The sequence below is a fragment of the Lepus europaeus genome, chromosome 9, assembly GCF_033115175.1.
Source record: "Lepus europaeus isolate LE1 chromosome 9, mLepTim1.pri, whole genome shotgun sequence".
Taxonomy (NCBI): domain Eukaryota; kingdom Metazoa; phylum Chordata; class Mammalia; order Lagomorpha; family Leporidae; genus Lepus; species Lepus europaeus.
In genome coordinates this window covers 95206604-95219162 of record NC_084835.1, presented here as the reverse complement: position 1 = coordinate 95219162, position 12559 = coordinate 95206604, and the positions used below count along the sequence as shown (strand labels likewise).

The window sequence follows — 12559 nt, the reverse complement described above, 5'->3', positions numbered from 1 at the left end:
GGTTTCAGTTTGGCCCAGCCCTATCTCTTGTAGGCATTTGGGCAGTGAACCAGTGGATGGAAGATCTCTATCTGCCTATGTGTCTTTGCCTTTCAAGTAAAATGAAAATAAATAAATACACATTGAAAAATAAAATAAATTCTGTCTTTAAAAAAGTGTCCAGGGGCCAGCATGGTGGTGTAGTGGGTAAAGCTGCTGCCTGCAGTGCTGGCATCCCATATGGGTGCCAGTTCAAGTCCTGGCTGCTCTAGTTCTGATCCAGCTCTCTATGATGACCTGGGAGAGCAGTAGAAGATGGTCCAAATCCTTGGGCCCCTGCACCTGCATGGGAGACCCAGAAGAAGCTCCTGGCTCCTGGCTTCAGATCAGTGCAGCTCTAGCTGTTGCAGCCAACTGGGGAGTGAACCCAGCGGATGAAAGACCTCTTTCTCTGCCTCTCCTTCTCTGTGTAACTCTGACTTTCAAATAAATAATCTTAAAAAAAAAATAAGCGTCCAGTAGGGCCGAAGTGCAGCTCAGGCTCACTAGACCAGCCAAGTGGCTGGCACGGGGCTTAATGTATCTGCAGAGAACATGCCTTTTCCTAATTTGCACAGAGGTGCCATCTGGCTGCTGGAGTTTTTAGCCAGTGTGGCATAATCAGCCTCTCAGTGGTTCTCAGACTCTGCACCGGGTTTGACGGGAGCCCGGGGTTCCCATGGCTGAGCTGAGGGGCATCCCTGCTTCCCTAACAGGTGTGCTCCTACCTGACACGGGGGCCTCCCTGCACACCTGCTCTCTTGAATACCACCATTGTCATCTGCGAGTGTGTGTGTGGGAGGGAGGGAGGGGAAAGACACAAAGCCAGCGCACAGGCCTCACCTTGTTCTGGCCATGATTGCTGGGGCCCACAGTGTTGTGGCCTTCCAAGGAGGGTGCGTGGGCCCGGGGGAGCCTCTGTAGGGCCCAGCTCCTGTAGGAAGGCTGGCAGGGGTTACAGAGCCAGGCTGTGTGCAGGCCAGACCCGGGGCCTGCTTAGCCTGCAGAGCTGGGGCACAGGAGGGGAAGTCACATCCAGGGCTCCCAGGGTCACCTCCTTCAGCCGTCTACACTTGTCTTCTCACCTAGAGGATTCTGTCACTGCTGAGCAGGCAGCCGGGCTGCCCAGCCCTGTCCCCTCTGTCCTCGAGGACCCGGAGACCAGGGTAGGATAGATGCAGCTGGTGCCAGCATCGGATCTGGCTGCCGGAAGCCGAGCGGCATCTGAGAGGCACTGGGCTCTGATGTGACCGGCCGGGGCTATTTATACCTGTGAGATGCCAAGGTAGAGATAGTCTTTCCAGAACTGAAAGAAGAGACGGTGTCTGGCTCCCGAGGAGATGCTGATGCAGCCAAAGAAGGCTGGCGACACAGCTGCCCTCAGTCCCTGCAGGCAAGGGGAGGCTCGAGATAGGTGGAGGGAGTGCCCTGAGTTAAAGAAAAAAAGACATTTTTAAAAGCTACTTTCTACAATACGAGAATCATAACCCCATGACGGAAGCTTATCGGAATGCCAAAAAGCATTTTAAAAATCACTCATGATCTCATGACCCCAAGAAACCCCTATGAAGATTTACAGAGAGAAGGAGAGGCAAAGAGAGAAGTCTTCCATCCGCTGGTTCACTCCCTATATGGCTGCAATGGCCGGAGCTGCACCGATCCGAACCAGGAGCCCCCTGGGTCTTCCACGTAGGTGCAGGGGTCCAAGGACTTGGGCCATCTTCTACTGCTTTCCCAGGCCACAGCAGAGAGCTGGATCGGAAGTAGAAACAGCCGGGACTTGAACCAGCGCCTATATGGGATGCTGGCCCTGCAGGCGACGGCTCCACCTGCTACGCCCCAGTGCTGGTCCCTCTCCTGTGAATATTTTGTTACAATTTATTCCTTTCTCCCTGCATTCCCAAATGTGTGTGTAACTCTTTTTGGATAATCCTAGTTTTTGAAACTGCATTTTTCACTCAACTTTTTTTTTTTTTTTTTTTTTTTTTTGACAGGCAGAGCGGACAGTGAGAGAGAGACAGAGAGAAAGGTCTTCCTTTGCCATTGGTTCACCCTCCAATGGCTGCCACGGCCGGTGCACTGCGGCCGGCGCACCGCGCTGATCCGATGGCAGGAGCCAGGTGCTTCTCCTGGTCTCCCATGGGGTGCAGGGCCCAAGCACTTGGGCCATCCTCCACTGCACTCCCTGGCCACAGCAGAGAGCTGGCCTGGAAGAGGGGCAACCGGGACAGGATCGGTGCCCCGACCGGGACTAGAACCCGGTGTGCCGGCGCCACAAGGCGGAGGATTAGCCTAGTGAGCTGCGGCGCCGGCCTTCACTCAACCTTTTCATGTGTCCTTACACAAAATGTAAGCCTCATTTTAAAATTTATTTATTTGCTGGAGGAGAGGGAGGGAGGGAGGGAGGGAGAGAGAGAGATAGAGAGACAGAGAGAGACACACACACACAGAGAGAGAGAGAGAGAGAGAGAGAGAGAGACTTAGAGACTCCCGCATCCATTTGTTCACTCCCCAGATGCCTATAACAACCAGGACTGGGCTGAGCTAAAGCCAGAAACTAGAACTGACTCCTGGTCTCCCAGGTGGTGCACGTGGTGGCAGGAACTGAGTCCCCTGGGCTGTCCCTGCTGGCTGCCAGGGTCTGCACCAGCTGAAGTCAGGAGCCTGCTCTGGGTTAGGTAACTCGTATGTGGGACATGAACATTCTAACTGATCTCTTAGTCACCATGCCAAACGCCCGCCCCGGGCCTCCTCTGGGTCCAGACCATGGTCTGTGTCCAGGCCACATGGGGATTTCTGTGGCTTCCCTCAGAGGCGGCCCCTGGGAATCTTGTCAAGAAGAGAAGCTGGGGTGACCCTGGGGGACAGAGCCTCTCACTGTCGTGTTTTCTAAGTCCGTCATTGTTTGCCACCATGCTGGAGCGGTACATCCCCCAAAGCAAAGGCCAGGCAGGGTGGAAAAGGCAGCGAACGCCATTGGTTCCATTTTCCAGATGGGAAGTTGAGGCTAAGCGCCCAGGCGTGGGCGTGGGGCAGTTCCGATGACTTGGCTGAGGCATCGCGTGGAGTGTTTTCAGGGTCCCCAAGGATTGTTTGAGTCCTGACTGTCATGAAGGAAGAGGTGTATGTCCTGACAGATCCCTGAAAACAGGAGGCGTGGCACACACGAAGGACCACAGGTGGGGGTGGGGGCCCAGGTCAGGCAGGAGACAGAGCAGCAAGGGGCCATGTGGGCAGCAGCCTTCGCTGGGTTCCCGCAGCAGGAACTGCTGAGCTGGGGTTCGCAGGCTTCTGATTGGCTGGGCTCAGTCATTTCCCAGGGTTCTGGAGTGGAGGGGCTGTGGCAGGTTGCTGGAGCCTGGCCCTGGTGTTTATCAGGGCTGGAGAACTGGGCCCCGAGCGTGGGGCCTGGGAGAGGAGATGGCAGGGCCAGGAGCTCTCCGTTGGTTTGCACACACACGGTGCCCTTCTGGACGAAGGCCCCCTTTGGCCTCACTGGGGGTCACTCTTGGAACTTTTTCAAGGGTTTCCATTCGTGAGGGCCCCACCTCCATCATTTCCCAAAGCCATCTTGGGCTGAGGGTTTCAGCGGATGAGTTAGACATTCAGGCATCCCAGGTTTACTCTTGCTTGGAATGGGCTGTCCCAGGGAGGGGCTGTTCCTCTAGGGTCTGCAAGGCCCCCCTGTGTCAATGCCCGGGGTCTGCAGCGGAGCTGGGTGATCAAGGCCACGTCCATGGTTTTAGCGTGGGCTCGGTCCACGAGGTGGCAGGGGAGGGGTTTGCTGAGGGCAGCAGCAGCAGGAGGTCACCCGTGCAGGCAGCAGAACTGCTTCCCGAGTTCCTCACCCCCCAACCCGGCCCTGCATCCACCCGCAGACGGACTGTAAGTAGGCCTCGGACCCCCCAGCCCTCCCTCTGGCGTCCACGGGCAGCACCCACCCCTTCATGGCGGGAACAGGGCACCCCTGTGTGCCAGTGCTCTCTGAAATGCTCACCAGTGTCACATCTCACCTATGCTGCACGTGGAGCGCATTGTTCTTGCCGGTTTTACAGAGGGGAAGCCCAGCTCTCTTTGGGCTGCTACTACAAATGCCACAGCCTGGGTGGCTTCTGAACAGCAGGCGCCTGGCTGTCCCCTGCAGGCAGATTCCATTCTGGGCGAGGGGCCCCTGCCTGGTCTGTACACAGCCTCGCTGGGTGGAAGGGGTAGGGGTCACTCTCGGAACTCTTTTAAGGGTTCGTGAAGGCCCCATCCCCATCACTTCCCAAGGCCATCTTGGGCTGAGGGTTCCAGCAGAGGACTGTAGGGGACACAGGCATTCAGAACCCAGCTCCGAAAGCTTCTCCACCTAAAAGCCACCAAACCAAAGGCAGGACACGAGCATTTGGAATAGATGTGCAAGGACACTTCAAAACTGTGTGGAAATATAGGAGAAGCTAAGTTTATTTTGGTGCAAAAATTTTTGAAATCCATGCGTAATTTTCTCATAATCAACATTTTCTATGACCTTTTTAAAAAAGATTTGATTTTATTTATTGAAAGGCTGAGTGACAGAGTGAGAACGAGAGCAAGAGCAAGAGAGAGATCTTCCATCCACTGGTTCACTTCCCAAATGGCTGCAAAAGCCAGGGCTGGGCCAGGCCAAAGCCAGGAGCTGGGGACTCCATCGGGATCGCCCACGTGGGTGCAGGTGCCCAAGCTCTTGGTCCATCCTCCTCTGGCTTCCCAGGCGCGTTAGCAGGAAGCCGGATTAGAAACGGAGCAGCTGTCATATGTGATGCTGGTGTCGCAGGTGGTGGCCTAACTGCTTGCCACAATGCTGGCCCCATTTTCCACGAACTTTTGAAGACCCCGTGTGCTGCCTGGTTTGGGATATGAGGGATGCTGGGGATTCAGGACCACAGGGATGGCTTTGTGCGGGAACGGAAGGGCTGGCTAACTGAAGAGGAGACGCCGCTGCACTTCAGTTTGTTTTAAGGAGAAAAGAGACAGTTGGGGCAGTGATTTCCCCAGAGCCACACAGGCAGCTCCAGGCAGCATCCGAGATGCGTCCCCAAGCCTGTCAGCGTCCTGGGGACTCTCAGAGACGTCCCCTCCTCATCCGCTCCGGCGACACGTGCCTCTGCGCTGACCCATTGGGTTCCTAGGGCGCAGTGGCTCTGGCTCAGGTTGCGATAGGACGCCTGACCTCCCTGGCTGCTGTGCGCCTGGAAAACCCTGCGCGTTAGAGCCAAGGTCGTGCACTTCCTCGTGGCGTCAGGCTGACTCCTGGTTGGCAGTTGCAGTACACAGAATCTACGCTAGCTAGCTAAGGGAGAAAGGCACTCGGGGAGGGCACAGCTGGCTCGATCATCGGGAAGCAAGCAAAGGCCGAGCTTCCGGGGATGCCTCCCCAAAATACACTGTGACAGGGAGCCACCATGACAGCTACTGCCTCTGATACAATTACAAAGGTGCTACAGTTTCCATGAGCCGTGCCACCGCGGCCACACTCTGCGCCAACAAAACCATCCCTTGAGCCTTGCCAGTCGTCTCTCAGAACAACCCCGAATCAGTCTCATGCAAGTGCTTCTCATTGTCTGAGCTTAAATTATACCCAGGCCCCTAGCTGCAAAGGATTCTGGGAGATGTAGTTTTTGCGTTCGTCTGCCTCTGGAGCACAGGAGGTATGAAGACAACCAAGACGCAGCCCCGTGTTTGAGATGATCTGTTTGTGAGAGGCACGGTATGTGAGCAGGCTATGATGACACATGGTTATTGGCTCCAATTAGAAGGCACTGTGCAGACAGCCCAGAGGTGGGGAGGGCAGAACGCTTCCCAGAGGGTGGGTACTCGAGCCAGGAGCTGAAGGATCAGTGTGAGTTTGCCAGGGGATTGAGACAGAAAACAGTTTCCAAGCACGAGAGACATGGCGGGAAAAGGGTAAGTCTAATATTTTGTGGCTCTTTGATACTTAACCCTTGCTTGTACAATTAATTAGTTGACTAGGGAGGCAGAGAGAGATCTCCCGTCCACTGATTCACTCCCCAGATGGCTGCAACAGCCAGGGCTGGGCTAAGCTGAGGCAGGAGCTGGGAACTCAGTCTGGGTCCTCATGTGAGTGACAGGGACCTAAGCGCTTGAGCCATCGCCTGCTGCCTCCCAGGGCAAGCACTAGCAGGAAGCTGGCCTTGGGAGTGTGGCCAGGCCCGATGTGGGATGCAGGCGTCTTAACCGGCACCTTGGCCGTTATGCAACACTCCACACTCGCTACCTCGTTCTTACTAACCCTGCCTGTATTCTTTTATGACACAAGAACAAGGTGCCCATTTATTTTCTAAGTAGGGGCCAATTTGTTGTGTAAAATGCTTTCTTATCTTAAAATATTATTTAAAATAATTTAAATAATTAGTTTTCTTTTTTTTGACAGGCAGAGTGGTTAGTGAGAGAGAGATACAGAGAGAAAGGTCTTCCTTTGCCGTTGGTTCACCCCACAATGGCCGCTGCAGCCGGCGCATCATGCTGATCCGAAGCCAGGAGCCAGGTGCTTCTCCTGGTCTCCCATGGGGTGCAGGGCCCAAGGACCTGGGCCATCCTCCACTGCCTTCCTGGGCCACAGCAGAGAGCTGGACTGGAAGAGGGGCAACCGGGATAGAATCCAGCACCCCAACCAGGACTAGAACCCGTTGTGCCGGCGCCGCAAGGCGGAGGATTAGCCTGTTAAGCCACAGCGCCAGCCTAAATAATTATTTTTCTTAAAAATAAATATTGGGTCATATTAAAATTATTAAGAACAAATATTTAGAAGTACAATTTTTAGAGGTATTATATATAAAATTAAATTTAAAATTATTTAAACTGTTAGTGGTTTTATTTATTTATTTATTTATTTGGAAGAGTTATACAGAGAGAGAAGAGGCAGAGAGAGAGAGAGAGAGAGAGAGGGAGAGAGAGTCTTCCATCCGCTGGTTCACTCCTCAATTGGCTGCAATGGCCAGAGCTATGCCGATCCGAATCCAGGAGCCAGGAGCTTCCTTCGGGACTCAATGGATGCAGGGGCCCAAGGACTTGGGCCATCTTCTACTGCTTTCCCAGGCCATAGCAGAGAGCTGGATCGGAAGTGGAGCAGCCAGGACTCAAACTGGTGCCTATATAGGATGCCAGCACTGCAGGCAGCGGCTTTACCCTCTATGCCACAGCGCTGGCCCCAATTAGCGGGTTTTTAAAGTCGATCTAGTGGGTGAAATCTTTTAGGATTTTTTCCCCTCTAAGTACTAACCAGTTCTGTCTTAGGATCTCTCAGGGCGCGTGTCCGCAGGTTTGCATGTGTTGGTTCCATCAGCGCCTAAGGGCGCTTGTGAAATGACCCTCTCCTTGGTAGGCAGGGCTTTGGGAAATGCCCCAGGGATGCCTGTGTCCGCTGTCCCCGGTGCCGGGCCACAGCACCCAGCGCCTGATTCACTCGTGCAGTTGAGGCTGTCCAGGGACCCGGGCCTCCTCCACCCCAGGCGCTCAGCAACCCCAGAGAGAGGCCAGGAGGAGAGCTGAGCGCTCACCTGGCCCCTGTCCTGGCAGGTGTCTCCTCGCCTAAGAAAGGCCCCCTGGAGAGTGTTCTCCCGGCCTCTGCCCCACCAGGCACCCCCCTCTCCAGGGGAGGCCCGAGGGCCTTCCCAGGGGATACCAGCATTCCACACGCGGGGGCAGGAGCAGCCTGGAACCCGTGTGCAATTTAATGTCCCTGTTCTGCTGCCAGAGCTGTGTGGCTCTGTGGGGCGAATCGGTGAACTCCTGGATTGAGTTAGGTAACTGCCACGGGCTGGTGGGCTTGCTTGAGGTTTCCCCTGCAGGCCAGTGAGGAAGGTGGACAGTGAGGGCGAGGGCGCCCCCCAGCGGTTGCTGCCCAGGGCAGAGGCTGCTCCAAGCTTCAGTCCCGGCTTGCACTGCCAGGGTGACCTGGGGCTCTGTCTGTTTGGCCTCAGTTTTCTCAGCGGTCAAATGGAAGGAAAGAAACGCCAGGCTCAGCTGCGTGCCAGTGTGGGCCTGGGGCTCCAGGGCGCTGATGGAAATGGAACCGCCCTGTGAGGTGGGAAAAGCCGTGGGCAGCTCGGCCGTGCTGTGGCTGCTGCGGGGGGTCCTTCTCCCAAGGGCAGGAGGACAGGAGAGGGCAGGCTGGCTGGAGCATGCAGACTCTGGTCTCCACACCCTCCCTGTCGCAGTGCAGAGCGTCCCCCTCCTGCCCCCTCCATCCCAGCTGGGAACTGGGAGCCAAACCTACTTGTGGATCACGCTGTCATGCAGATGGGTTCTTGTTCCTATAAATGCTGCACCCCCAGGGCAGTGGGTGGCTCAGAGTCCCTGGTCATCCAGTCATTGGCCACGGGGGCCCCTGCAGGCTGCCTGGAGCCCCCCACCAGCTCATCTGCTGGGAGGGGGCTGCTTTGCCTGGGAGAGATTCCCCACCCCCCACCCAAGCGTGAGGCAGGGCCGGGAGAGTATGGCTGAGGCTCTGTGTAACCTCCCTTCCTGTTGCTTCACAGGTATTTTGAGTTTTACGAGGGGCCTTTTGAATATAACTCCACGAGATGCCTGGAGCTGAGGCACGAGATCCTGGAAGTGAAGGTGCTGTCCATGTGAGTGTGGCCGCGGTGGGGTGGGACGGGATGGACAGGATGGGGCAGGGCAGGAGGGGACAGGAAGCGTGGTACAGAGCCAAGGCCAGGGCTCCTTCCCCGGGCTGCTGGCGTGTGGGAAGCTCTGCAGAGCTGTGCCTGCTTCATGACAGAAAGGCAAGTTTGCAAGGTCACCTCTGGTGACCTGGTTGCCGACATCCCTGGCTCAGTTCCCGGTGTCCTTGGCCCGCATCACTGGATGCCTCTGGGGTGGAAATTAAGTGCCCAGGTGCCTCTTACTGAAGTGCAGCCCGTGCCTGGCTCCACAGGGTAAGCCCGTCCTCCTGCTAGCGACAATCTATGGTTTCATTAGAACTCTTGATTTTCTTTTTAAAGGTCTATTCATTTATTTATTTGAAAGGGAGTGCGACAAAGAGAGAGAGAGAGATCTTGCATCCACTGGTTCCCTTCCCAGATGGCTTCAACAACCAGCTTTGGGCCAGGTCGAAGCCAGGAGCCTGGAGCTCCTTCTGCATCTCCCTCGTGGGTGGCAGTGGCCCAAGCACTTGGACCATCCTCCGCTGCCTTCCCAGACCGTCAGCCGGGAGCTGGATCGGAAGCAGAGCAGCAGGACCTCAAACTGGTGCTCTGATGTGGGATGCCCGCACTGCACGAGGCACATAACCCACTGTCCCACAACTGTGGCCTCAAAAAACTTCTGATTATGAAACTATTGACACGATGCAGGATTCAACACAGGAGGGTGTGGCGAAGAGCCCCCGCTCACAGCCGCAGGGTTTTCCTTCTCCCAGGCGGCCGAGGTGTCTATGTGCCTCCTTCCAGAGAGCGTGCGTGTGTGCACAAAGGTGCTTGATGTGTTTTTTTTTTTTTTTTTTGACAGGCAGAGTGGACAGTGAGAGAGAGACAGAGACAGAGAGAAAGGTCTTCCTTTGCCGTTGGTTCACCCCACAATGGCCACTGCGGCTGGCGCACCGCACTGATCCGAAGCCAGGAGCCAGGTGCTTCTCCTGGTCTCCCATGGGGTGCAGGGCCCAAGCACTTGGGCCATCCTCCACTGCCTTCCCGGGCCACAGCAGAGAGCTGGACTGGAAGAGGGGCAACTGGGACAGAATCCAGCGCCCCGACCAGGACTAGAACCCGGTGTGCCGGCGCCACAGGCAGAGGATTAGCCTGTTAAGCCGCGGCACCGGCCTTGATGTGGTTTTTACACAAATGATTAAAAGAACTGCGTTGCTGCCCACCTCTCAACAGGGCGTCACCTGCAGCTCTTCCACAGCCTGGGGGAGGAAAGGAGTGTGAAATGTTGGCCGTGTCCCTTCCCTGTAGAACCTCTGTGAGCTTGTCAAACCCATTTGGAGGAATTCACACTGTAGTAATAATGACAGAATCTGTGTGTTATAGAAACGGTTCTATGTGGGTGTGGAGACATGGCAGCTTATTCAGAGGCAACACTGGGTGCTTGTACAATAATACTTCCAGAAAGTTCATGGAAGTCGAATTAGTTTATTCTGGTGCATGACATTTTAAATTCACATATAGTTTTTTTTATAATATATGTTTTCCATGAACTTTTAAAAAATCTATTTATTTGAGAGGGAGGGAGGGAGGGAGGGGAGAGAGTGAGAGAGAGACACACACACACACACACACTAATAGAACAAGCTTCACCAACAGGTTCACTCCACAATTGCCTGCCACCACCCAGGCTGGATCAGGGTCAAGGCTGGGGGCGAGGACTGAACACCAGGTCTCCCACGTGGGTGACGTTAACTCAGTTCCTTGAGCTGTCATTGCTGTCCCCAGGGTCTGCTTTGGTAGGAAGCTGCAGTCAGGAACCAGAGCTGAGAATCACACCCAGATACTCTGAGATGGGATGCGGGCATCTTAACTGCTAGGCTGAATGCCCAGTCCCTTCCGTGAACTCTTAGCAGACCGTTTGTATGGACTCATGGGCCCCTGGACATGAACTCGGGGACCTCTGACCCCAGCCGGTGGACACGGGCCATTTGATGTGATTCCAGGTGGTGTGTGACACGGGAAGGGCATGGGCAGTCCCAGGGTCCAAAGCTGACTCTGGGCCTTTCCAGCTCTCAATCTTTATACAAACTACGTGACTTCTCCGAGTCTTTCCTTACCTACAAAAATGGGGGTGTTACTAAGTACCCTTGCAGGGCTGTTGTATGGATTAGCTGATATAACAAATAGCCCAGCTGTCTGTATAGTAGCACACATTGTAGGTGCTCCATGAATATTCATGCCTCTCTCTCTCTCTCTTCTTTCACCTCTTTCATTCCTTTTTGGAAGAGCAGCAGCAGCAGCTTTTCTGGGCTGTCACGCATAGCCTCCATCAGCTGCGTTGGGAAGCCCCAAGGGTGAGACCAAACACCCAGCTTCCATGGGGCTGCGTGCGTGATGGCCCTCGCACTGTGTGGTGGTCTGTGTGCTCTGTCCAGAGATGAATGCAAGAGGCAGCCCCCTCCCATCAGTTCCAAGAGCCCTGAGCTCAGCACACACACACCGTGGCCTCTCTCCATGGTACCTGCAGCGCAGCACGGGAAACTTGACCTTGGCTGGGCTGGAGGGTTTGTCAGGCAAGGTGTCCCTGAGGAGAGGGTGCTGGATCTCCCCTCTGAAGGGCCATGGAGGATTCCAGACGGAAGGAAGAGTATGTACAATGGCCCAATGCCAAGAGCGAGCCTGGGGACACAGTGACACAGCTAGGGGGGCTGGCAGGGCAGATGGGGAGCCTGATAGCGCAGACCCAGGTCTGGATTTTTTTTTTTTTTTGAGTGGCAGAGAGAGAGAGAGAGTTTCCATTTGCTGGTTCACTCCCTCAAATGCCTGTAATGGCCAGGGCTGAGCCAGGCTGAAGCCAGGAGTCTGGAACTCAACCTGGGTCTCCCGTGGGGGTGTCAGGGACCCAAGTCTGTGAGCCGTCACCAGCTGCTTCCCAGGGTGTGTGATAGCAGGAAGCTGGAGTTAGACGTGGAGCTGAGCCCAGGCACTGCCACAGGAGATGTAGGTGTCCCAAGCGACATGGTCAACTGCTTCACCAAATGCCGCCCCCGGGGAGGGCTGGAAGCAAGCTTGGGGGTGGGGTCTGATTGGGGTTTGAAACCCTGCACCTGGCAGGTGCAGTGGCAGAGGTGGCTGCCCAGATGTCACGTCAGGCAGGAGCCACCGTCATGAGCTCACGAGAGAGCCTGGGTCTCTTCTCCGAGCTCAGCCATCTTGGTAAAGACACCTTGGAGTCCTACTGTGGAAGCCAGAGCACAGCCATTGAGAACGCAGCTTAGTGTGTTCCGAGGGCCCAGGCTTCTACATCTCAGTTCCTTGGTGGTTACCCCGCTGGCTGGCTGGGAAGATTTGAGGACCCCATGCACCAGCCGTGTTTCTGTGTGGGGACTTCCCGGCCCTTGGCCCGCACATTTCCTGTGTGCTGGGCTTGGGCCTGCATCAGTGTGTCAGGGCTGCTGGCACAAAGGACCACAGACAGTGGCTGAAACAGCAGGACCTCCTCCATCTTCGCCTCTTCCTGGAGGCTGGGTATTGGGAGAGCGGGTTCTCCTGTCTTCCTGGCGTGGAGGTGGCCTCCTTGTCACCGGGTCCCTGCCGCCTGTGTACTGTCTGTGTTGGAGGCTCCTCTTCCTAGAAGGAAGCGTGGTTGGGGACCACGCTCATGGCCTCATTTTAACCTTCCTTTCCTCTTGGAGGGCCTTTTCTCCAAACACAGCCCCATTTTGAGATGCTGGGGCTTGAGACAACAACACGGGCATTTGGAGGGGACGCAGTTCAGGCCACAGCAGTGCCCTCTGCAGCTTCCGTCCAGGGCCAGGTTAGGAATGGCCCACCCAGGTCCTAGAGCGCAAACAGTGTAGGTGGTGGTAGACCCTGGTGTGGCGACCGCCTTGTCCCTCTTCACGGCCCAC

The 12559-nt window shown here is 55.6% G+C and overlaps 1 protein-coding gene across 2 annotated transcripts in view; it reads left to right on the top strand.

Annotated features, from left to right (window-relative positions):
• Positions 1–12559, top strand: part of ST8SIA5 (ST8 alpha-N-acetyl-neuraminide alpha-2,8-sialyltransferase 5) — a 69204-nt gene that overhangs the window by 28985 nt on the left and 27660 nt on the right. For both annotated transcript variants that reach the window (XM_062201614.1, XM_062201613.1), the window contains one exon: positions 8538–8630. In XM_062201614.1, coding sequence (XP_062057598.1) covers positions 8538–8630 — 93 coding nt within the window. The remainder of the gene's footprint in view (positions 1–8537; positions 8631–12559) is intronic.